This window comes from Drosophila bipectinata, chromosome 2L, assembly GCF_030179905.1.
Source record: "Drosophila bipectinata strain 14024-0381.07 chromosome 2L, DbipHiC1v2, whole genome shotgun sequence".
NCBI lineage: Eukaryota > Metazoa > Arthropoda > Insecta > Diptera > Drosophilidae > Drosophila > Drosophila bipectinata.
The window spans coordinates 3,874,481-3,898,070 of record NC_091736.1 but is presented as its reverse complement, the minus strand read 5'-3'; the positions used below and the strand labels follow the sequence as shown (position 1 = coordinate 3,898,070).

At 39.4% G+C, this 23,590-nt stretch overlaps 4 protein-coding genes and 2 long non-coding RNA genes across 17 annotated transcripts; 2 read left to right on the top strand and 4 right to left on the bottom strand.

Annotated features, from left to right (window-relative positions):
- Window positions 1–227: 227 nt before the first annotated feature.
- Window positions 228–13,270, top strand: neb (kinesin family member nebbish). The gene is made up of 2 exons (XM_017240176.3): window positions 228–1,774; window positions 11,189–13,270. The coding sequence occupies exons 1-2, from the start codon at window positions 362–364 to the stop codon at window positions 13,136–13,138; spliced, it is 3,363 nt and encodes a 1,120-aa protein (XP_017095665.2). The 5' UTR covers window positions 228–361; the 3' UTR covers window positions 13,139–13,270.
- Window positions 3,715–9,015, bottom strand: fok (fledgling of Klp38B). 4 transcript variants are annotated; one of them, XR_011442006.1, is made up of 2 exons: window positions 4,897–5,212; window positions 3,715–3,893 (listed from the first exon to the last, which is right to left on the bottom strand). XR_011442006.1 is itself a non-coding variant. In XM_017240182.3 (2 exons), exons 1-2 carry the CDS (start codon window positions 8,617–8,619, stop codon window positions 3,742–3,744), a joined length of 309 nt encoding a protein of 102 aa, XP_017095671.1. In that variant the 5' UTR covers window positions 8,620–9,015; the 3' UTR covers window positions 3,715–3,741. The 4 variants fall into 4 exon arrangements, 3 of the variants coding, with proteins under 3 accessions (XP_017095671.1, XP_017095670.2, XP_017095669.1); XM_017240182.3 differs by lacking the exon at window positions 4,897–5,212 and adding an exon at window positions 8,463–9,015; XM_017240181.3 differs by lacking the exon at window positions 4,897–5,212 and adding an exon at window positions 4,305–4,511.
- LOC108124482 (PI-PLC X domain-containing protein 2) lies at window positions 13,248–14,557 on the bottom strand. 2 transcript variants are annotated; one of them, XM_017240177.3, is made up of 2 exons: window positions 14,363–14,557; window positions 13,248–14,304 (listed from the first exon to the last, which is right to left on the bottom strand). In XM_017240177.3, exons 1-2 carry the CDS (start codon window positions 14,436–14,438, stop codon window positions 13,421–13,423), a joined length of 960 nt encoding a protein of 319 aa, XP_017095666.2. In that variant the 5' UTR covers window positions 14,439–14,557; the 3' UTR covers window positions 13,248–13,420. The 2 variants fall into 2 exon arrangements, with proteins under 2 accessions (XP_017095666.2, XP_070133841.1); XM_070277740.1 differs by having other exon boundaries at window positions 13,248–14,309; window positions 14,363–14,534.
- A 98-nt stretch (window positions 14,558–14,655) lies between these two features.
- Window positions 14,656–23,396, bottom strand: LOC108124490 (uncharacterized). Of its 8 annotated transcripts, XR_011442212.1 has the most exons (7): window positions 23,322–23,396; window positions 23,196–23,250; window positions 22,756–23,141; window positions 16,998–17,674; window positions 16,163–16,936; window positions 16,031–16,077; window positions 15,898–15,976 (listed from the first exon to the last, which is right to left on the bottom strand). XR_011442212.1 is itself a non-coding variant. In XM_070277736.1 (5 exons), exons 2-5 carry the CDS (start codon window positions 16,066–16,068, stop codon window positions 14,730–14,732), a joined length of 1,083 nt encoding a protein of 360 aa, XP_070133837.1. In that variant the 5' UTR covers window positions 16,069–16,083; window positions 16,163–16,430; the 3' UTR covers window positions 14,656–14,729. The 8 variants fall into 8 exon arrangements, 6 of the variants coding, with proteins under 6 accessions (XP_070133837.1, XP_070133835.1, XP_070133834.1 ...); XR_011442213.1 differs by lacking the exon at window positions 16,031–16,077 and having other exon boundaries at window positions 15,838–15,976; XM_070277736.1 differs by lacking the exons at window positions 16,998–17,674; window positions 22,756–23,141; window positions 23,196–23,250; window positions 23,322–23,396 and adding exons at window positions 14,656–14,858; window positions 14,920–15,404 and having other exon boundaries at window positions 15,546–15,976; window positions 16,031–16,083; window positions 16,163–16,430.
- On the top strand, window positions 17,665–18,307 carry LOC138925952 (uncharacterized). Its single transcript, XR_011442216.1, has 2 exons — window positions 17,665–17,895; window positions 17,996–18,307. It is a non-coding gene; the product is annotated as an uncharacterized lncRNA (long non-coding RNA).
- Window positions 22,116–22,723, bottom strand: LOC138925951 (uncharacterized). The gene is made up of 2 exons (XR_011442215.1): window positions 22,528–22,723; window positions 22,116–22,427 (listed from the first exon to the last, which is right to left on the bottom strand). It is a non-coding gene; the product is annotated as an uncharacterized lncRNA (long non-coding RNA).
- Window positions 23,397–23,590: the final 194 nt, after the last annotated feature.

Below are 23,590 nucleotides of genomic sequence, written 5' to 3'. Positions count from 1 at the left end.
TAAGAAATATTTTCCTAAAGTTGCAATGTAAATGATTTATAAGCATGTGCTAAATAAAATGAATAAAATTTTAGCTGAGCTAATATATCTTAAAATAACTTCTTTTAAAAATATTTCTGATAATTTGAAAATATTACCGCCAAAAGTATATTTCGATAGAAATTCATCGATATTGACAGCGCTACCAGACTTGCTTATCTTTTCCACATGTTAATTGCCAAACAACCCTGTTTTGTTATCGAACTGGACACGTCACTAGCAACGAAAATTTATCAACAAACGACGCCGCGCAATAATTCGAAACAATTTTCAAAACAACTGAATTTTATTATAAAAAAGATCAAAGAGAATTTATTAAAAGATGAGCAACAAGAGCACGCCAGTGCGTCAGCGCATTCAGCAGTTCCAGACCCGCGGAAAGTCGACGCCGGCGTCAGACGCTAAAGGACTCAGGAAAAAGGTGCTGACGCGGACGCCGCGGCAAAGCGTAGAGCACCGCTCGGATCATCTCCTGAACACGGCCTTTACAGGCTCCACACCTAATCTGCTGCCTAAGCAGAGGCCCACCGCCTTGAATGCCTGCTATACACCCTCGTCACTTTACAGAACTACAAACACAAACACTCCCATCCGGTCTAAGACTCCGAGTGCCAAGTCCAAGGACACTGCACTCATGGAGTCGTTTCACAGCGTATCCGAGGAGAGCAACATGATTGTGGCGGTGCGCGTGCGCCCGCTGAATGCCTTGGAGTGCACCCGTGGCCAGGTAACCAACGTCGTCCAGGTGAATAGCAACAGCAATGAGCTCACTGTTCAGGCCGGCAGCAGCGCCGACGCATCGGCCGGTGTGACTCACTTCTTCAGCTATGATCAGGTTTACTACTCCTGCGACCCCGAGAGCAGAAACTTTGCCTGCCAGGCCAAAGTATTCGATGGAACTGCACGTCCGCTAATCGACACAGCCTTCGAGGGCTACAACGCTTGCCTGTTCGCCTACGGGCAGACTGGCTCCGGAAAATCCTACAGCATGATGGGCATCGAGGCTCTAGATGACGCAGCCCTGGACGGTGGACCTCCACACGACGAGGCAGGCATTATTCCGCGCTTTTGCCACGAGCTGTTTCGGAGGATTGAGGCCGTCAAGGCTCAGCAGCAGTTGCAGGTGGAGGTTGAGGTCAGCTACTTTGAAATATACAACGAAAAAATCCACGACCTCTTGAGTGTCCAACATGCAGCTGCCGGTACCACGGAGTCCACGCCCGTGCAGCAACAGCAGCGGCCAGCTCTAAAGGTTCGGGAGCATCCCATCTTTGGGCCCTATGTGGTGGATCTAAGTGCCCACTCCGTGGACTCGTACTCGGCGCTCCGCAACTGGCTGGCCGTGGGAAACTCCCAACGGGCCACAGCCTCCACTGCCATGAACGACAAGAGCTCGCGCTCGCACTCCATCTTCAATATTGTTTTGAACCTAACCGACCTAACCAGCGATGATGGACTGTCTTCTGATACGGATTCCACCACAGTATCCTCCTTACGGCAAACACGACGCAGCAAAATCAGCTTAGTGGATCTGGCAGGAAGCGAGCGGATCAGTGTCTCTGGTTCGAACGGGGAGCGTATCCGGGAGGGTGTCAGCATCAACAAGAGCCTTCTCACCCTGGGCAAGGTGATTGCCGCCCTGGCAGACGCCCGCAAGGCTAGTGGCCCGTTGGGATCTGGAACCCCCAGCACCTTTGTACCCTACCGAGAGAGTGTCCTAACCTGGCTATTGAGGGTGAGTGTTACCAAATCCGTAGAAATCTTATCAAGTAGGTCACTGTACTGGTTTACTTTCGGTTATTAAAATTGCGAAACTAATCAATAAATTAGTTATTATATTTTTAGAAACTAGCAGATAACTAAAGGTAACTAAGAGTCTTTTTTAAATAGGATTTTAAATTTAAATCTAATTTTAAATTAATTATTTTAGACGATAGTTTTCACAATTCTACCATCACCACTGACCGCATATCAGTAAAGTCGTTTCGATTAGCCAATGGCCCATGGAATGAGGTTTCCCCACAATCACTGATTACTCGGAAAGCAATCAGAACCGAGAACTGTGGAGGGAATGCACCCACTTCGACCTCTGCGGAAATGCACCCAAAAGTTTCCAAACTGTTCCCCTTTGGCCAAACATCGCTGAGCAAATATTATTTCAGACAATCTCGTGATGCTTTGTTTCCAGGTCCATTGTTTTCGCCGATTCGATCTCGTGATCTCGTGCTACACCTTCATGGGTGCTTTGGGGATTAGGTCGTGTGACAAATATATGTTTGCTTTTCCAATCACAAAGTATACTAATTTAATTTATTTTATATACCCCGTTACTAAAGCTAGAAAATGGGGAAGGAGTGTGTTGCTGATTAGATTATGCCTTTCAAGTCGTTGGGGGACAATAATACATACCTTCCAAAGGCATTCTATTTATGCATAAAGTTAGGAGACATATTTCCTATCAATTTTTTATATCTAAGCTTTTTATCTGGGCATTTAGGGTGAATCAAAGACCTCCCCGTGTCTCAAGCAATTGAGTGATTAAGGCCGCTCCTTCATTCCTTATCATATCTTTTTACAATTAAATTTTTTTTATTTTCTTATAAAATTTATGACCTGATACAAAGAGGCACGTGTAGTCTGGGGAATTATTTTAAGAAAAGTGAGTAGGAGGATATCTTTCTCTTTATTGTTGAGGAAAAATATGACTTCTTATTTATTTTTAACAGATAACAAAGGAAAGCCTTTTCATATCTATTTATATCATTTAAATATGTTTATCGCACAATATTTTCTTTACAAAACCTGTTATCACTTAAATATTAAAATAGTCATGAGGCATTGTAGTAAATATTTTCTTTTTCAATGGCTGTTATATTTAAAGAATCGTTACAAAACATGATTCATGTCGGGTTAATTTTTGTATTTGCTTGAAAATCGCATATATTACTTAAGTCATTGTAGTAAATAGCTAATCCATATGATTAAATATTAAACACCTTGTGAGGTCACAAGGAATGCCTTGAAATTACATCACGGAAAAGCCCCTAGAGAAGTGGATGGTATTAATTAACAAGTAGGGCTTATTGATTAATAACTAACCTTTCAAAATCTTATCCTATCTTTGGCCATTTCAACTTTATATAAAATCTCTGCTCTAAAAAAAGGAGTACTTCACATTTTACGACGTAATTTATTACCCATCCTGGTGAGTAATTAAAGTGCGTCGTTTGAAAGGCTCGACTCTAGATTGAGGGGATTACAAAGTCCACCCACTTGTCTATTTTCCGAGTAAACCAAACCAGTTCCCTCGAGGGTTATTTGCTGTCCCACCACTTTAATTGAAGTTGCGGTAGTTCCAGGCCCTAGAGAACATCGCACATGTTTCAGTCTAATTTACGGGCTTTGTTATTAAAAATTAAGACAAATATTTGCCTAAGTGGCGTCGTATTGTTAGCCCCTTGAGGGACCTTTTCAAGTTAAAGCCAAATATGGTTGGGCAACCAAGTTGGATCATCGACCTTGTCCGACAAGTCCATCTTTGATGGTATTTTTAATTTTCCACAGTTCCTAAGACTGGCTATCTTGCTGGCCAAGTACTTTTCCTATCTTTGCATAATAAACTCAAGTGCTACATACATTTTCTCTCTCCGATTTAAAAATACTTTGTAGATAATATACTTTTTGTTGTGTTTTATTTGTATACTAGAATAATATAACACTTGATAGCTTATCGCGGCTGTGAAGTTGCGACAACAAAAGTTTCATTTGTTGCTGTTGCCGCCTTTTGCCACATTTACAGGCCACTGGCTCGCATTTGCAATTACCCTTGCCCAACTTTTTGCCATCCTTAAGACCTGCAATAAAAGTTTGATAGATATATTAGGAAGCTTTATGAAGGGTTCAGATTCTATATAATCTTTATAATGATGTAAAATGTTGTCTTGAATGTTTATGCAACAAACTGTTGGGAATTTTATTGTCAGGAATATAACTACAATTAAAACAAATATTATAGTTTTATGTAGATATCAACCTTTGCCAAAATGGCTTATAATGGGGTATAGACTCTAGACTGTAATTGGTGGTTAAGAGGTCCCATATAATTGCTTTGGGTTAACAGCATGAATATAGACTACACTTGAGCTTTGAAATTAGCTCTAAAAACACTGTACTTATATCAGGTTATTATAAAAATTCCATTTAATGTTGTTCATTTAGTAAAATTAACCTAATTTGTTTACTTATTTTGTGTATCATTTATTCACCTGTTGACTTTCCCTCTGAGGGTGTTCTCAACTTGCTTAGTAGGCGCTTTAACATTTTTATAAGTTTATAAGATATATCTTTTTTTTGTAAAATTTTTAACGAAATTTTAATAATTTTTTTTGTGCTTCTTGTAACCTTCACATGGCTGGAATAATTTTAAAACTGAAATGTTGAATGCAAACTGACTTTCTAAGTAAACTTTGAATGAATATTTTCATTAGCTCTTTTTTTTAAGCCTTAGAAACCGCATTTATAATCAAATGTCTTTCGTACTCACTTTGGTAGACCGCAAAAATAATTTAGATTAGGAGACTCTCTTTGGAGACTACATATACAGTTCTAGAAGTGTCTACTATAGGTGGATATATGAAAGATCTTCTAAAAAAAATTTAAAAAAGGCCAATTTGGATAACTTTATATTAAAGTTTTTTATAAAAAGCGTGCTTTTTCATATTTAGTTTCTAAATTAACACTAATTAACTATAAAAAACAATATGATACACAACAAAAGATACTATCGAAATCCATTATTGTGACTGAAAAGCATTTGACAGATTTTTTATAAACTAATTGAACAAAAGATAATCATACATATATATCTCTGGAGGCGGGTCTCTCGCTAGTTAAATAACAACAAATATTTCAACGTATTATAGCCCAATTTTAGGTTTATAGAAACCAAATTTTAAACTATATTCACGTTCGCTTTAGATAATCATATAATAGAACGTGCTAGTTTGGTTCCAGTTCTCACATAACAACAACAACAATTGTAATTTAATCCAGCGTATAATAATAATTTCACCCTTTCACCCCCACGGCTAGGTTCCAATCCCTGAACAAACTGGTTAACATTGAATTTAAAATGAATAGAATTCATTGTATAAACAGAATTGCATTTATGGCTTCCCTCATTGGGTAAATAAGTACTGGGGGTACTGCTACCCATACTTATACCCATATGTATATCCAGTATAGATATGGCGTGCTGTGGCAATTCACAATTTGATCACCCGGTCGAGGCCCCAGGAAAAAGAGTCATTTAAATATGCAAGCAATCTTGAAGTGCGGTCAAAGCTTTCAGCAATTTAATAATCAAAAGCAAAGCTGAACTGAGCTGATCTCATCCATCCAATTTTTGAAATTTAAATCTCAAACAATTGTAAGTAAGGTTATGTTTCTAGGAAGCCCTCTACTTTCACATGGTCAGGGTCTCCAGACAGCTGAATGGGTATTCAAGGAGTCACTTTATAGGTCACAATAGTATCTCATCAGCCAAAAACTGACCTTATCCATAATATTTTTGTTAAATATTATTTTTTAGGAATTTTTTCTTAATTTGATCGGTAAAAGCCTTATTAACTTTAATTAGCAAACTGGTGTGAGACGAAAAGATTTCCGCACACAAATCAAAGGAATTTTTTGGAAAAAAACTAAACCAGTTTTGGGCTGTTTTTTAAAGAAACTGACCCACCTCAATGTAAATATTTAGAGAAATCTTATTATTTCGCCCATAAATTAAAAAAAACATTTCTATTAAATTTTGGTAATTTTATTGTTTTTCAATATATAATTTAAATTAAACTTTATAATATAATATATATGATATATAACATTGTATAAATTGAAAATTTTCTCGGTACCTGCAAGCAAATTTTTCACAAATCAATCAATTTTTTTTTAATCAATTTCTTAACTAATACAATGCATTTTTTTTTTTAATATATTTTTTTTTTATTTGCACAGTTGAGGCTTATTTTATTTTTTTTGTAAATATAAAAGTATGAAAAATTGTAACTTGGCATAAACTTTAGAAACTTTTCAACTTTCTCATTTAACAATTTTTTTAGATTTTTTTTTTTGACATTTGCTCGAACTGTGCTCAGTTGGTAGTATTACAATAAATATAAAGGAATGTCTAATATAGACAAGGATACAATAAAAATCGGGGTCCAAAGTATACGTAGCTACACATATATCGAAAAAAATAATAATTCTAAACCTTGATCGCCAATGAAGCATTTTCTTTTCTTGTTATTTTGTTCATTAATATATAAGATATATTTTCTTCGATTATATATTCCTGTAACTCATCCAATTATGTCGAAAACAAAAATTTAGCTTAGGCTTTAGCTTTTTTTCTACTGCAATTTACTCAGTCTCGTATGCAAAATAGAAAATGTAGTTTTCTGCTATTTTTGCTTCCCTTGTTATTTTTTTTGTATAATTATTAGTATTTTTTAAGGTCAAAAAAATGCGTTGGTCAAGCGGGCAGGTTTTTCTCACTGTGTACTATTGAATTGTATACAAAAAAAAGATATATATGGAAGATATTGTGGCTATAGAGGTTATAGAGGTGTAAAGGGGCTGTTTGTAAATTGGTATCCAACAGGTTTGGGATTTTGTAAATGGTAGTGTATTCGCGATGCGGAAATGCTTCGGTGACCGTTCAAAAAAGGTACAGTCGCGTTGGATTATTGTAGCTGCAGTTGTTGTCTCGCTCTCTCAATTGCTTGTCGCCGTCTTTGTGTCAGCTTTTTTCTTTCTCTTTTCTTTTTCTTTTTTTTTTTTTTTTAATTTATATGGCATTTAAGAATTGCTGATTTTTTTCGCGGAAGTCCATTCCAAGTTACACCTTGCAGCTCTGTTGGTTGGCAAGGACGGAGGACAGCGCTGGGGCTGGCTGCTGGACCACCTCATGGGTGTGGGAGTGGTTGTGCTCGTGCTCGTGCATCTCCTCCTCGTCCTCGCAGATGCTGTCATGGTGCTTGCGCTGCTCCCTCTTGCGCATGTAGTTGATAAGCGGCCGCTTCTTGTGCTCCTTGCAGAAGGGACAGTCCTTGCGCATCTGCTTCTCGGACTTTATTTGCTTGCACTTTTCTGGAAGTGAATAAAGTGGAAATTTTAAAGGTTAGCAAAGGTCAGGGCAGGTTACATAACCTAATAGTATTTTAGAAGCCGTTGATACGTGGGCTATTTCTAGAAGGGCGCTTACTTCCCGGCCCTTTCTGGCCTACGTGCGTGTGCCCAGCTGCCTCCGACCCGCTCAGCTGATTTTAAGGTCGTGACGTAGCTACGCGCTCGACGTCACGTCGTCACTGCCTGCCCCGCCTCCTCCTCGCATCTGTCAGGTACAACTACATACTACCCGACATGGTGACCCTGTGACAGTGGTTCTGCCTCTGTTGATTGCTCAATTTAGCGTGTTAAATGCTAAACGGTTCTATTGATTAAAGCCCAGCCGATCTATATATAGTATCTTTGATAAGCGACCTTGCATAATCTCTACGAATGTATATCTCTCTGTGATATTGCAGTAATTAGTCATATATGCGTTTTGTTTTTGGGGGCAGACTGATAAACGTGCACCTGAAACTTCAAATTGCGACTTAGTTTCGGTGCTATTTTGGTTCGTCTTCCCTAAAAAAAATACAATAAACAACGAGCCATTGTTTAAACACCTGGTTGACTCAGATCATTCTTTGCCTTTTTAATTAGCATTTAGCTCTTTTGACTGACCTCCATTAGGCAGCCCCTTTAAGAGTTTAACCACCTTGCGGACCACCTGGCCCAATCATACAATCATACAATAAAAGATTTAAGTTTCTTTTTTTTTTTTTACGATTTTTCACGGCTTACGATATCTTAATTGCGCTTCAACTTATAGCTTTGAAATGCCGGAACCTGAGACTCTGTCTACGTGTGAGTAGAGCTGACCGGGAAGACATGTTTTGGGGGAAAGGCACGTGGGTTTAAGCCACATTGTTTTTGGGCTAAAAACGTAAACAGAGCAGGGAAGTGGGCTGATAAGGGGAAGTGCGCTCCAAGAGCCAAGACACCCTGTGTTTGTGCGCAAAAAAATAAGGCGTGTTCGCCCCATACACAACCATATATACATACATATGTTTATATGTATGTATGCTTGCAAAAAAATACGCGAAATCAGGCTGGCTATTTATAAATTCTTTCAAAAACAACAACAATACACGCAATTTACAACTGGGTGGTGGAGCAGGGGGGGGGTTCACTCACACACCCATAATGCCAAACATGTTTTTTCTTAAAAGCCAATGCATTATGGCGAGTGACTGACTAAAAGCTGTCGGCTATGTCACTCAAGTGGATGCGACTGGAGTCTTTTTTCGGGAGATAATTACCTTGGACACGGCTGTAGCAGTCCTTGACCGCATAGGGCGAGGTGGTGGACTCGAGAGTCCCGTACGGGAACTGCTCGTAGTCGCGGTAGTAGCCATTCCGCATGGATCCGCCATATGCCATTGTGGAGTCGCTGACACAGAATCCCCAAACATCCATGTCTGTGGCTATTGTCTCTCTCTCTCTCTCTCTTTTGGGATTATAAGGAGCACTGCAGTACTGGATGATGCAGTGGGTGTTTGTTTTGGCTTTTTTTCGCTCTTTTTTGCGCGCGTTGGGGGAGGTCGTTTCACTTTGTCTCTCCACTCTCTCGGCCGTCCAATGAACTCTGTTTGTGTCACTTTTGGAGTGTGTCTCTTTGGGTTTCTTTGTTGAATGTCGCTTGTTTATTCACTTTTTGTATTTTTTGGGTTTACGCGTAAATACCGATATTCAAGGTATCTCTCTGGGTGTTGCATTGAACTCTGAGTGCAAGGGTTTTCCTCGAGATTTCACCGCAATTCGATGTTGTTCTCTGTGGCAAGTCTCGTATGAAACTGAAAGCCGAGTGTTAGAATTACAGCATTTTTGTAGCTGCCTTCGGGACGACTCGGTTGCCTCGGCACTTGTTTTTCTACTTCGGCTCTCGTGCGTAAAGTTGTTTTTGTTTTCCCCCCCCATATTTACTTTTCTCTATATATGCCAACGTGTGAGTGTGTGGACACACCTGAGGGCAAGAATTAAAGTCTATAGATGTCCTACTATAATTAAATAAATAATTGAGTTTTACTTACAACTCTTACTAGTGTTGTTGGTTTAATATTTTAAACATATTCTAGTTTTATTTTAATCTTTGGTACTATTCCACTAACGTTATCTGTAAACAAATAAATATGTTTATATGTTTGTATATATACACAATTGTATGGCATTGTTTTTTGTTGTGTTTTCGCGTCTCGTGCTTTTGTATAAGCCCTACCCCCAAACCCCCACCACAGCCCCTCGAGTGCCCGCACTATCTCCCTGTTACAGCTCTCACATGAGGGACAGTGGGACTCATCCCATTTACTTTGCACGCTTTTACAAGCACCCATTTTCCCAGTGATTCAGTCATTGTTTAATGGGAATTCTTTAATAAGTGTTAATTATCTGAGGGCATGAAAAATACTGTTGGAAGTTTTTCTTATTAGCGACGAATTGCTAACATCCAAAAACCTCCCGAAAGACAGTTGTCTAGAGAGTGATTTCGTGTTTGGTCACCGGGTGTTCATCTGGAGGTATACCTTTATAAGGTTTGCTAATCACAGTCTAGACTGCAGGTCGTCCATGTGCCGTTTTAGCCTCATTTATCCAAAGAAATTTTGTTACCAAGTGAATTTTTAACCGGATTTTAAAAGAGACATTGTCTTTGGTAATACTAGAGTGTATTTTATAGATTAGTAGACCCCTTGGAGTGCTGAAATTGTCTCAAAATTCATCTTAAATGTTGTTCAGTTTACCAGAGGTTAAAAGTTTTCATGCATTTTTGTGAATTTGCGTAAACCTAGTGTTAATATGTGGTCTACGTCACTTTAGCCGGTTCTGATCAAGGCTTTAATTGTTTCTCTGCATCGTACGAACCGCTCTGATTAGCATGTTTTTGTGGTTTAAGTTTGGTATACACGAGTTTTCATTATTACTGGACGGTCGTGACAAATTTCTAAAGGTGGGCGGCCCCAAAGTTATATTTAGCCAAAAAAATGTGGTTATATGGTACGATTTGGTACCCCTCGGAATGACTAACCGCGATTCCCAATATTCATTGATTGATTTTGCGGTTAATGGACCCAGTTTCGGACTCTTACAGACCAGCCTGAGGACGGGCCCCCTCCGAAAATCGTGTAATGAGGCCCCATCCGAAAACCTAGCGATGTGGCCCACTGTGCAGTCCCAATTAGTTACGCCCACACCGCTGCTGCTGCGCAGTTCGGTAAAAATCCTCTCGCCGGTCGCTCTCCTCCTCGGCCCACTGTGCTGACCTGCTAAATCAAACAAGTGTCTTTACCCATACGTGTACTGTTAAAAGTATGTGTGCTAAATATTTAGTACGTATATTAGTGAGTGCACAACAACTTAAAGCTAGTCTTCCTCTCGTAGATGCCCACACATACTTATAATAATGCACTGGTATGCCCGCTAATGATCATCACTGTTATCAGGGCAGTCCTTATCACTCTTGATGCCCACAATCGAGAACGTACTCAAAGGTTTGGTTCCTTGAGAACGGGAGTGCTTTGATTGCTTACAGTTGCCCTGAGCTTATTGTTTACCTTTCTTATCAAAATACCCCACAAATAGAAGGGTATATCACCTGATATAAATCTTTATAATAAGATAAGTTTTAGTTTTCAATATTGGGGGCTAATTATTGATGTCTTATCTCTAAGGTCATTGGAAATAGGGATTAATATTTTTTTTAATTTAACTAAATTCTTAATTTGGTTTGATTACTCATAATTTTGCGTTATTTTTAAAGTTAAATCATATATTGTGGATTATGAGCCATAGATCATGTCACTTTATTATCAGTTGGAATTTAAATGAAGCGTTTTCAATAACAATTCCATTATGGAAGTTCAATAATTACCGATTAAATAAAAGAATGATTATATAGTTGATTTAAACAACAATGGCTTCAAAGTTGAATTTGGTTCAATTCCAATAATATACATACCCCCCTAATACGAATGCTTTTGTCTTTTCATTTCAGGAAAATTTGGGTGGAAACTCCAAGACGGTAATGCTGGCCACCATCTCCCCGGCCAGCCTCCATGCGGACGAGACCCTGGCCACGCTCCGGTATGCCTGCAAGGCTCGGTCCATCGTCAACCGGGTAAAGGTGAATGAGTCCCCCCACGACAAGATCATCCGGGACCTGCGCGCCGAAGTGGATCGCTTGAAGTCATTGAGGAACGAGTACGAGAGGCAACGCCGTCTCTCCGGCAACAACAATAACCCAGTGCCGCGGAAGATTATCATTGAGACGTCTGTGGATGAAACGGAGGTGGAGGGACTGCGTCAGCAGCTGGCCGAGAGGGAGCGGGAGCTGAGCAGGGCCCAAAAATCCTGGATGGAGAAGCTCAAAGAGGCGGAGGATCAACGCAAGTCCGAGATGCGTCTATTAAAACGGCGGGGATTAGCTTTGGAGTTGACTTCGGAACAGAAGCAGGCTTGTCTGGTTAATCTCACGGCGGATCCCATACTGAGCGGTACTCTGTTCTACCTCCTGCCGCCGGGGCTCGTGCGGATCGGTCGGGGACGTTTGCCCGGAAGCTCGAGTTCCCAACCAGACATTGTGCTGGATGGTCCACTAGTGGCTCTGCAGCACTGCAGCATCGAGCACGAGCGTGGTGGAAAACTTTACGTTATCCCCGGCAGTGAGGACTTCGAGACCTATGTGAACGGTGAACTTCTTCAGGACCGACGCCAGTTGTTCCACGGCGACCGGCTAGTCATAGGCGGCTCCCACTACTTCCGGATCTCCAATCCGTTTTGCACGCAACGGGGGAAGGCCGATCAGCTGGTGGACTTCCAGTTGGCCCACCAGGAGGTTCTGCAGAAGCAGGAGCAGCAGCTGCGATCCGAACTCGAAGCGGAGAAGAGGGCTGCATTGACACGCATCGAGCAGGAGCGAGCCCAGCATGCTAAAGATTTTGAGGAAAGGCTGCAGTGCCTCGAACTAGAGCAGTTCAAGTACAAGTGCAACAGCGAAATGCTCGAAACGGAGCGCCAGGCCTTGGCCTTGGCACAGCAGGAGCACCAGACTCCGCTAAAAGAGGCTGCCGAGGCATCGACGCCAGCCCAAAAGTCCACTCTTCTGGAGGACATTCAGCGCATTATGCTGAATCCATCGGAGGAGAGCCTCCACAAGACCCAACTGATGGTCAAGGAGGCCACCCAACGCTGTCGCCAGCTAGGTCTGCAGTTGGAGTTCCGCCAAACCCAGACGCCCGACGAGTTTGGGCTGTTGCGCACGGTGATCCTGATTGTGGACAAGCAGCAAGGTCTGAAGGCCGAGTGGCCAACTGCCCGTCTAGGCGTTTGGTTAGACATGGTCAGGGATAGTGCCGAGCAGCAGGAGAAGCTCAATGCCAGGACAATTTTCCAAAGCGTTGAAGTTGATTGGGAACCCCTGGATGCAGATCTAAACGAGACACTGAGTGAGACCCACAACTCTAGTCGAATCGCGTTGAACCTGAGCGCCATGAAGGAGGTTCTTCTCAACAAGCCCCTGAAAAGGCTCCTAAACGTATCCACCACCAGCAGCAGCAATACACCGAGGCAGACTTCGACGCCATCGAGCAAGACACCGGTCAGTCCCTCTCCCAGCAGCAAGCTGGTGCAATACACGAAGCGGCTGCTGACCTATGATCCTGAAGAGACTCCCGGCTCTAGCACCAATTTCAACAACCTAGTCCAGCAGGAGCTCCAGATGATGCAGCGCGCTTCCCAGCGACTGCAGCGTCACTGTGAAAGTGCGCTGGCGGAACGGGAGAACTTGCAGGATAGCGGTGTTCTGGCCATTAGCCTGCAGGAGGCTCTTTCCCGGCTGGACAGCGTGCTCCATGGCATGCGCAGTTCTCTGGCTCGGGCGGAGGCGGCTGCCGGTGCCACCTCCCCTTCAAAAACACAGAAGGCTGTGCGCTTTCTTATCGACTGACAACAATTAGTTCGAACCTTGGACTATATTTGATGCTGCAATGTGCTTATGTTTGTTTTTTTATGTTTTTAAATATATGTATATTTTTATATTGGTTTGTGAAAATACAATATTAATAGCACCAAGTGGAAATAGTTGTTGTCCGATGTTTTTGGGTTAATATATAAAAATAGAGTATAAAAAGGGGACTATGCATTATCCTAATAATATTTATAAAAGTAATATAACAAAGCTGCCAAACTAATATCATAACCAGGTAGTTTCTATTGCCCTTCAATAACATCAAGAGGATTTTTCTAGTTCCTTATCCTTCGACATTTGTATCTGTATCTTGCTGTTCAGCTCCAGCACCAAATTACAGAATTGTCCGTCCTTAAGGTTTACGAAATCGGCAAGAAAAACATTTACGCGGGGCGTTTCCTTCACCTCAAACGGTCCTGGCACTTGCTCCACTATCCAGGGTTCCAGCTTCTTATCCACTTTTTTGGCGGTCGATTTGAGGGTAAGGAAGAATCGAAAGGCTATATAGCGTCCTGTTGGTGTGATAAGGCACTGGGAGACATATCCCTGATGTGGCTGCCGGGATAGAAGAGAATCCTCGAGGAAGGATTGCAGTTTCTTAACGCTCGCTTTATTTGGCCAGGGCGTGGGCCACGCAAAGCTGGGCCAAAAGCGCAGGGGCAGGGGAATGGGACACCGACGATAGATAATCACCACCTGGCGTCGCAGCTGGAGACATCGGTTTAGGGAGCAATCATTGAGCGGTCCATCCACAGTGGAGTATAGAAGCTGTCCGAAAAACTGGATCAGCTCCTTGTGCAGTTGCTGGTGATGAGCCACAGTTAGAGCGTAAAAGTGCTGCAGGTCCAGGATGACCACCTCCTCGGGGTGGGTTTCCAGAAACTGCCTGAGCTCTAGCAGCGGTTCAAACACTTCCATGGCAAACACTCCGTGGCAATAGTAGAACTTTCCATCCTCCTGGGCTATTCTGAGGTCAAAGTAGCGCACGCCCGCCTGAAGCTGTTCCAGTACTCCGCAGGCCTGGGTCTTGCACCAACGTCGCACTATGCACGGAAAGAAACGATGCCATCGCCGAATAGCTGGCTCCGCATCCGGAGCAATCTTCGACTTGCCGCTAATGCCATATGTCATGGAATTATGGGAGCCTATACTAGATATGCGTCGCATTAATTAACTCCATCAGTGAGATGACCTCATACATACCGGGAATAGCCAGGTTGATGATGGACAGATCCCGCAGCTCCGGCGCCAGGTCCCGCATCCAGTGCTCATTGCTCATTGTTCTTTTTGCGAGTGACCGGGACAGGCCCAGTTTCAGCTCGGCCTAGGGTTTAAACAGCCACAAAATAGGGCCGTGATAAGCAAAACGGTAAACAAACAAAAAGCGCTGTAATAATGTGGCCAGTCGGTGGAAGTTAATAATACGCCGAATTTTCCGAAACTTGTAAATAGTTTCAACTAAAACAGTGTGTATTGGCTAAATGAAACAATTCATGTTAATTATAATTATTATAATTTTTGTATTTTATAGAAGTAACATTTTTCTCCTTTCCAAAAAATTTGATTAAAATCATTTATTATTTAAACGGATGATTTTTTTTGAGGCTAGGGGCACCAGTTCCACAATATAACCTTCTGCAGATTCGATTGATTTATAATTCCAAGGATGAAAATGTAGCTTTAACTTTGGGTGTTCGATCTAGAAAGAAATTAAAATTAAATATGTAATTGAAGTATGTATACGTTTTCAAAATTGTCACCTTTTCCGATAAGGATATATAGTCGGTCTTTCCAAAAAACCCGGTTTGGCCCATATGCACGACCAGTGGAGTCTTTCGTGCATCTAAAATGCGTTTTATTGTATCCATATTGAAAGCCAAGAGTTCCTCTTTGAGGGCTAACTCTGACAATTTTATATCGGCTAGCTGGTGGCAGGCCGCGATTACTTTCCACATTCCCTCGATCTCTGGCCAAACGTTATTGAATTTTCTTAGTTCCGAATGATCAAAGTAATTGTCATCGATGATGGTTAGTGAGCGGAGATTGGGAAACATTTTAAGTGTCTCCGAACTGCTTCTCCAATCGTCATCGTAGAGTGTGACTGCCAACACGTCCTCACCACGAACTCTATGAATTACCGACCAAAAATAAGGATTATCCAAATTATTAATACAAAATTTTCTCAATTTTGGTAACATCAAAAGTTGGGCTATCTTTTCTTGGCTCAGGTAATCCAAGGTTATTTCTAATTCCTCCAGATCGTTTAAAGTAGAGATGGGTTGGACGTAGGCATCATTATTACCCGCAGTATAGTAAATTGACAATTTTAGAGATTGGAGACGAAGTTTTTTACAGATTTCTTTTAAGAATTGCAATTTTAATTTACCATTTCGTGACAAGTCCAATCTCCGAAGGTTTTCCCACCGACTGATATGCTTGCCAAAGTTATTACCGCTCAGGGAAACAGATTCCAACCTGGGAAAGGCGTTCACCAAAAGCTCGCAGTCCTGGTCATCATCCCACCGTTTAAGAATATCGCCCCTATATTCCAATTCCCGCATGTTGGGAAATACGTTATTGCCCCATAAATCGAATTGTTCCTTGGGCAGTTGATTCAGTATCAGTCCGGTAACCGATGAACAAATGCATTTCAAAAAGTCCTCAAGTAGATCGTGCCGTTTTTCAAACTCTTTGTAAACATGGAACTTTTTCTGGAGTCTCCACGCATATGCAACCATAGAAGATAGACGGGTTGCGCTGTCAGTGGCCTGCTTTAGATTCAATTGGTCCTTGAGATCGAGGTATCCTACAATTTGACTATTTAAAGAGTTAAAAATACATTTAGAAAGTTTTAAATATTACTTTACTTACAGCAAACATTCATTGGTGAGGTCCACGATACACGTCATTGTGTGAACCTGAAACTAAAGGAGTATATAAACAAGTAGATATGTATGTATTTCATTGAGGATATATGTAGATAAGTGTATACGGTAAAGTTACCTGGGTAAACGGAAAATTCAAATGTGGAAAATTTGCAAAAACTTCAATACGATAATGTTTCAATTATGATGAAATTGTACATCCAATTTCATCATAAATAGTCAAAAGTTAAAAGCGACAATGGGGCTTAAAACGGCTGTAACTTAAGGTTAATAATGAAACTTATGACTTCTATTATTTATATCTGTATTTTTAAAGTTTACACCGGAGTTGCGAAGAATTCTACTAATTTTGAACATCCAAGACTGCACCGTGGTCTATCGAACCAGATCGATAACACCAGGGTTGGAAAACGGTAGCTCACAAGATCGAAGTCTTCTCCAAATCTCTCATAGAGAGTTCTTGCTCATTGATAACCTTACATAAATACATATGTATATGAAAGATTAAAGCTTAAGTTAAGCTGTCGGCAGTCGGGAGTCATCTTTTCAAATTGTCTAAAGCTAGATTTGATGGGAAACGTATGTTTAGGAGTTTCATACGGTTTAACCTTTTTTGTATTATACCGCCAGAATTTCCTTATTTTTCCCTCGCAGCCACTTCTCGAACAGTTGTGTACGCAAACGCATTATTATTATTATTATTTCATGATAATTATTATTTTATAGGAGTAAAAAGTTTCACCTCTCAAACAATTTGAATAAACTCATTTATTGATTAAACAGATGAATTTTTTGAGGCTAGGGGCACCAGTTCCACAATATAACCTTCTGCAGATTCGAGTGATTTATTATTCCAAGGATGAAAATGTAGCTTTAACTTTGGGTGTTCGATCTAGAAAGAAATTAAAATTAAATATGTAATTGAAGTATGTATACGTTTTCAAAATTGTCACCTTTTCCGATAAGGATATATAGTCGGTCTTTCCAAAAAACCCGGTTTCGTCCATATGCACGACCAGTGGAGTCTGTCGTGCATCTAAAATGCGTTTTATTGTATCCATATTGAAAGCCCAGAGTTCCTCCTGGAGGGCTAACTCTGACAATTTTATTTCGGCTAGCTGGTGACACGCCGCGACTACTCTCCACATTCCGTCGATATCTGGCCAAACGTTATTTAAGTCTCTTGGTTCAAAGTAATGCTCAAATAAATTCTCATCATTTAAAGTTAGCGAGCGGAGATTGCGAAGCAGGACAAGTGCCTCCAAGCTGCTTCTCCAATCGTTATCGTAGAGTCTGATTGCCAGAACATCATCACCACGAACTCTTTGAATTACCGGCAAAAGATTATCCTCATCATCCATACGGATACACAATCTTCGCAATTTTGGTAAAATTAACAGTTGGGCTATCTTTTCTTGGCTTAGGGTCTCTAAGGATATTTCTAATTCCTCCAGATCCTGTAAAGTCAAGATGTGTTGGACGTAGGCATCATTATTACCCCGAGTATTGCAAATTGACAATTTAAGAGATTGCAGACGATTTTTTTTACAGATTTCTTCTAAGAATTGCAATTCCAATCCTTCGTTTCCCAACAAGTTTAATTTCCGGAGGTTTTCCCACTGACTAATATCACTAACCATACAGCATATAGACAACCCATTTCATACAACGAAAATGGACGCGAAAATTTCTTGCGACAGGCCCCAGCAGGCCCCAGAGCGGATTTCTTACGCTCTCTTACGCTCATCGTTCGTTCATCTTACGCTCATTCTCTCATTAAATTTTTTCTGTTTCTCAGTCTCTAAACGGAGCGCGATGAAGAAGGTTGGCCTGCGCTTCGATCAACCGAATGTATGTATGCGTGTCACACATTCACTTACATGGGTGTATGTGTGCGTGCGATTTCGTTTCGAAGCCAGCGCACAAAATTTTGATTTTTCTTACTTTTCAGGCTTGCTACCCTAACCAAATTCGGGTATTCGTTATTTGATGAAATGACGAAAGAAATTATATTATTTTTTATATTATATTTTTTATTATTTCAGCATACATTTTTAATTTATTTAGGAATAAGATTAAGTGTTAGTAGTAAAATGTTTTCTGTATATATATTTTTACGAATCATTAAAAATCAATATACTGAGAAAGTGTCAGAGTATATTTCAGTCGGAGTCACTTAAAACGCCGATTGCTTTTAAGTTTTTGTTGTTCTGCAAGAGGCTTGTGCATGCCTACTCTAACGATGGAATGATTTTTAGGGGAGGGTGAAGACACGAAAACAGCTGATGGACTTGTTTACCTTTTTTGTTTACAATTTTTCAGGCACTTGTTATTATTTTGGGTTATTGTGAGATTTTATTAAATTATTGTCGTTAATTTAATAATTTCCCTATATATTTTGGAACTTTAAAAAGTCGCCGCTCGAATTTATAAATATTATAAATATATATATATATTTACATTGGTTTTATGCTTATGGATTCTTATATGGTTTTATGATCTATAGTGCATATCTTATTGTATGATCTGCTGTGTAATTTAAAATATATACATGAATATAAAAATGTCACTACCGTATTTACACACCGTCATTTCCCTGTGGCATGCCTTTGGAGTTCTTGGCAATGAAAGTGTTAACTTGCGCGCCAAAACTATTTTTTTTCTGGTTTGTTTTGATTCTTGTAATTTTTGGTTGCCACTTGGCTTACCCACCAACCTAATTTACCCGCCTAAAATATTGCCATTTGATGAAAAAGAGGAAAATGGTTTAATCGGCATTCTATTTTTGTTCTGTGAGGAGCGTTTTTCGTGAGGACCAAATTAAGTGCTGATTTTTGTGAACAAAGTGATTAGTATCGGTGTGTTAACGTATTTTTCGGAAATATTTTTACTAAACGTAAACTTTCCGAGCGTCCGTGGCTACATCATCATCAATTGCAAGTATAAATCTAGTTATTTAAACCTTAAATAATTTATTTAAATATTCGGTTTAAATATTTTTGAAATGAATCGGCCTAATGTTAGGAAAAATGGACGCAAGTGCATTATTGCATCCTGCCAGGGGAGTTACAGGGATTCATCACACTCCATTCCAATTAGATTGTTTTCTTTTCCATCGGATGATAGGAATCTTAAGAAATGGGTTGAATTGTGCCAATTGGATGACACTTTTAACAGACGAACTGCGCGAATTTGTAACAGACATTTTGAAAGTAAATATATTGGGAAAAGTAGGCTTAGAAGCAATGCCGTACCCACTTTAAATTTATGTGACAATTCACTATTGCGTCCGAACAGTACTGTTCCATGTGAACAATTTGAATTTTGTGATGATGGGGCGGAAGAACCAATTGGCACTTATATTAACCCAATAGGAAGAAAAGAGTTTTTGAATAGGGTAGGTAGCCCTTCCAATTTAGAAACTCCCAATTTAGAAAGTTCACCTCAGTTAGAAGATTTTTGTTCAAATTGCCAGAAGAGGGAAGAAAATGAGAGATTTTACAGAAAAAAGAATTATGAGATGTCTCTTGAACTAAAAAAATACAAAGAAAAAATGCAAAAAATGAGAAAAATTCTAGTAGACGCAAGGGTATGAGAAATAGTAGAAAAAGCACCCTAAATTTATTTAATATTATAAATAAATTACCTCATGTTTCTGATGAGGCCAAAACATTATGCAAAATGCTGCTAAAAAAATCGAACTCATATAACAGCGCAGAAAAAGTGATAGCCCAGAATATAAATTTTTATTCTTCGCGAACGTATGAGTACATGAGGGATGTTTTAAAGTTAAAACTTCCTGCCAAAAGTACGTTGTGTCGATGGGCTCTTTTTAAAAATATGACGCCAGGATTTCAACCTGATTTTCTAGAAAACCTCCAGAAAATTGTTGGTGAAATGAGCGAGAAAGGTAAAGAAGCAGTGATCCTTTGTGATGAAATAAAAATCAAAAAAGGACTGCAATATAATACCGCTCTCGATGAAATTCAGGGATTTGAAAATGATGGTGAAAAAAGAACTCGATTTTTAGGGCAGCAAGTATGCGTCTTCATGGCTAGAGGCTTATTTGAAAATTGGAAGTACGTTTTAAGCTATACTGTTTCGGCTAACGGTATTAAGCATGATTGCCTCATGAAAAAAGTTGAAGCGAACATAGAAGTTTCGCAAACGTTGGGGTTAAACGTACATACGTGCCATAATATGCGATCAAGGCTCAAATAATAGAGCTGCATTTAAGAAATGGGGCGTTAGCATAAACAAGCCGAGTTTCAATGTTAACGGTAAAGAAATATTTACAATATTCGATGCCCCACATCTTATAAAATCATTGAGAAACCTTTTAATAAAAAATAATTTAAACACGCCGGATGGAGATGTATCTTGGGATATAATAAGGAAGTTATACCAAATTGAGTCTAGAAACTCAACGAGGCTTTGTCCCAAAGTAACGGCGAAGCATATAAATCCAAACTCATTTGAAAAAATGAAAGTTAAATATGCAACACAAATATTTAGCCACACTGTTTCGGCCGCAATCCGAACAGTGATTGATTCTGGCGGATTTGTGGAATGCCGAAATAGCGCAGAAGCTACGGCAAATTTTATTGAAAAGGTTAATAAGCTCTTTGATTGCCTCAATAGCCATGTTTTGTATGAAAAAAATCCGTACAGGTGTGCACTGCAAAATAATAATAACGTTCACAATTACCTCTTAGAAATGAGGAATTATTTTGCAGAATTTAAATATCCACAAGTAGTACACTGCATTGACGGCATGATGTTAACAATTTCATCAGTACTTGCACTATCTGAAAGTGTGTGGAGCTCCGAAATCTTTTATTTATCAACCGCGAAATTGAATCAAGACCCCTTAGAAAACTTGTTTTATTTAATAAGGGCTCGCGGAGTAACAAATAACAATCCATCGATGTCAGAATTTAATACAATAATGTCAAAAATGCTATCAATGAAAATATTAACTTCGAAATCATTATCTGGTAATTGCGGCCCAGATGAAGATACAATGTTAATTAACGTTATCCAGGACTGCAGCTTGAATAAAACTTGCAAAGAGTTAAAAACCGGCGAAGACAATACCGATTTCGAGATGTTCTCAGATGACGAGACGGAAATTGAGCAAGTTTTGGATATTGCAACTGGTGACGAGTTTGATAGCAATGCCTTGCGATATTTTGCAGGCTATATATTGTTTAAAATTCTGGAAAAAAAAGATTGCGGAGTGTGTGCTGATCTATTAAAGAAAAAAATAGAAGCACAAACCTGTACGGAAAATTTTATACTGAATAAAAATTATGACTGCGCTGATAAAACTTTAAAACTTAAAGCTCCTTCTGACTACTATTTTTCTTTGATTGAAATACATTATTCTGTTTTTAAGAAAATATTTGAAAAAAAGCCACAGATGAACAGAATAAAGAAAACAATTATTCAATCTTGCATATCCTCCACTGAAAAATCCAGCATATATTCTAATTGGTTTTCGGTTAGCCATCCCTGTTATGAACACAGGATGAAAATGCTGGACGGATTTGTTTTAATATTATTGAGGAAAAACAGCAAATGGCTAACAGAAAAAATGTATTTCAAAGGAAAAGCTGCATCAGCAGCAGGTTCAAAGAAACTAAAAATACTCAAAGAATAATTTTTGGTTTTGTATATGTCTCATTTTATTATTAGTTTAGGAGTAGGTTATGTTAGGTGGGGAACAAGGAGATAGCCAATTAGTTTTGGTATCTAAAGTCGACTCGAAAGTCTTCATTGAAGACTCCATCGCAATCGCAATGGCCTCCTCGTGGTGTTCCCTGGATACCGACATAAATACATATATATATATATATACATATATAAGTACGTATATATATATATATGTATATATATCTGTAACAAATTCGAGCGGCGACTTTTTAAAGTTCCAAAATATATAGGGAAATTATTAAATTAACGACAATAATTTAATAAAATCTCACAATAACCCAAAATAATAACAAGTGCCTGAAAAATTGTAAACAAAAAAGGTAAACAAGTCCATCAGCTGTTTTCGTGTCTTCACCCTCCCCTAAAAATCATTCCATCGTTAGAGTAGGCATGCACAAGCCTCTTGCAGAACAACAAAAACTTAAAAGCAATCGGCGTTTTAAGTGACTCCGACTGAAATATACTCTGACACTTTCTCAGTATATTGATTTTTAATGATTCGTAAAAATATATATACAGAAAACATTTTACTACTAACACTTAATCTTATTCCTAAATAAATTAAAAATGTATGCTGAAATAATAAAAAATATAATATAAAAAATAATATAATTTCTTTCGTCATTTCATCAAATAACGAATACCCGAATTTGGTTAGGGTAGCAAGCCTGAAAAGTAAGAAAAATCAAAATTTTGTGCGCTGGCTTCGAAACGAAATCGCACGCACACATACACCCATGTAAGTGAATGTGTGACACGCATACATACATTCGGTTGATCGAAGCGCAGGCCAACCTTCTTCATCGCGCTCCGTTTAGAGACTGAGAAACAGAAAAAATTTAATGAGAGAATGAGCGTAAGATGAACGAACGATGAGCGTAAGAGAGCGTAAGAAATCCGCTCTGGGGCCTGCTGGGGCCTGTCGGAAGAAATTTTCGCGTCCATTTTCGTTGTATGAAATGGGTTGTCTATATGCTGTATGGTTAGTGCTAATATGCTTGCCAAAGTTAAATCCGTCCAGCAAAACAGATTCCAACAGCGGAAAGGATCTGACCAAAATCTCGCAGACCGGGTCAACATCCCCCTGTTTCAGCAAAACGCCCCTAAATTCCAATTCCCGCATATTGGGAAATATGTAATTGCCCAATATATTGAGCTGTTCCTTGGGCAGTTCATTCAGTACCAGTCCGGCAACCGATGAACAAATGCATTGCAAAAAGTCTTCAAGTAGATCGGGTCGTTTATCAAAATCGAATTTGTAAAAACAGTATTTTTCCTGGAGTTTCCACGAACATGCAACCGCAGATGATAGACGGGTTGCGCTGTCAGTAGCCTGCCTTAGATTCAATTGGTCATGAATATCGAGGTATCCTACAATTTGACTTTTTGAAAAGTTAAAAATACATTTAGTAAGAGTTAAATATTACTTTACTTACAGCAAACATTCATTGGTGAGGTCCACGATACACGTCATTGTGCAAAGACCTGAGACTAAAGAATATAAAGGAGTAGATACAGTGTATTTAATTGAGGATGTAGATTAGTGTTTATGTTAAAGTTACCTGTGTAAGCGGAAAATTCAAATGTGGAAAATGCGCAATAGCTTCAACACGATGCTGTTTCAATTATGATGAAATTCAATGTACATCAAATGTCACCAATAACGTTCCAAAGTTAAATGTGCCAATGAGGTTTAAAACTGCTGTAACGTATGAACAATGATGCAACTTATAAATTATCTATTATTTGTATCTATTATTTTAAAGTTTACACCGGATGCGCACAGAATTCTACAAATTTGGAACATCCAAGAATGCACCGTGGGTTATCG

Excerpts from the sequence above, each read along its gene's own strand:
- neb (XM_017240176.3), top strand. The coding sequence starts at position 362 with ATGAGCAACAAGAGCACGCCAGTGCGTCAGCGCATTCAGCAGTTCCAG. Across the intron at positions 1,775-11,188 it reads TCCTAACCTGGCTATTGAGG|GAAAATTTGGGTGGAAACTC; the intron begins GTGAGTGTTACC and ends TTTTCATTTCAG.
- LOC108124482 (XM_017240177.3), bottom strand. The coding sequence starts at position 14,438 with ATGAGCAATGAGCACTGGATGCGGGACCTGGCGCCGGAGCTGCGGGAT. Across the intron at positions 14,305-14,362 it reads CATCAACCTGGCTATTCCCG|GCTCCCATAATTCCATGACA; the intron begins GTATGTATGAGG and ends TATCTAGTATAG.
- LOC108124490 (XM_070277734.1), bottom strand. The coding sequence starts at position 16,068 with ATGACGTGTATCGTGGACCTCACCAATGAATGTTTGCT. Across the intron at positions 15,977-16,030 it reads CTCACCAATGAATGTTTGCT|TCAAATTGTAGGATACCTCG; the intron begins GTAAGTAAAGTA and ends CTCTTTAAATAG. Across the intron at positions 14,859-14,919 it reads ATATATCCTTATCGGAAAAG|ATCGAACACCCAAAGTTAAA; the intron begins GTGACAATTTTG and ends ATTTCTTTCTAG.
- fok (XM_017240180.3), bottom strand. The coding sequence starts at position 8,619 with ATGGATGTTTGGGGATTCTGTGTCAGCGACTCCACAATGGCATATGGC. Across the intron at positions 7,186-8,462 it reads CTGCTACAGCCGTGTCCAAG|AAAAGTGCAAGCAAATAAAG; the intron begins GTAATTATCTCC and ends ATTCACTTCCAG.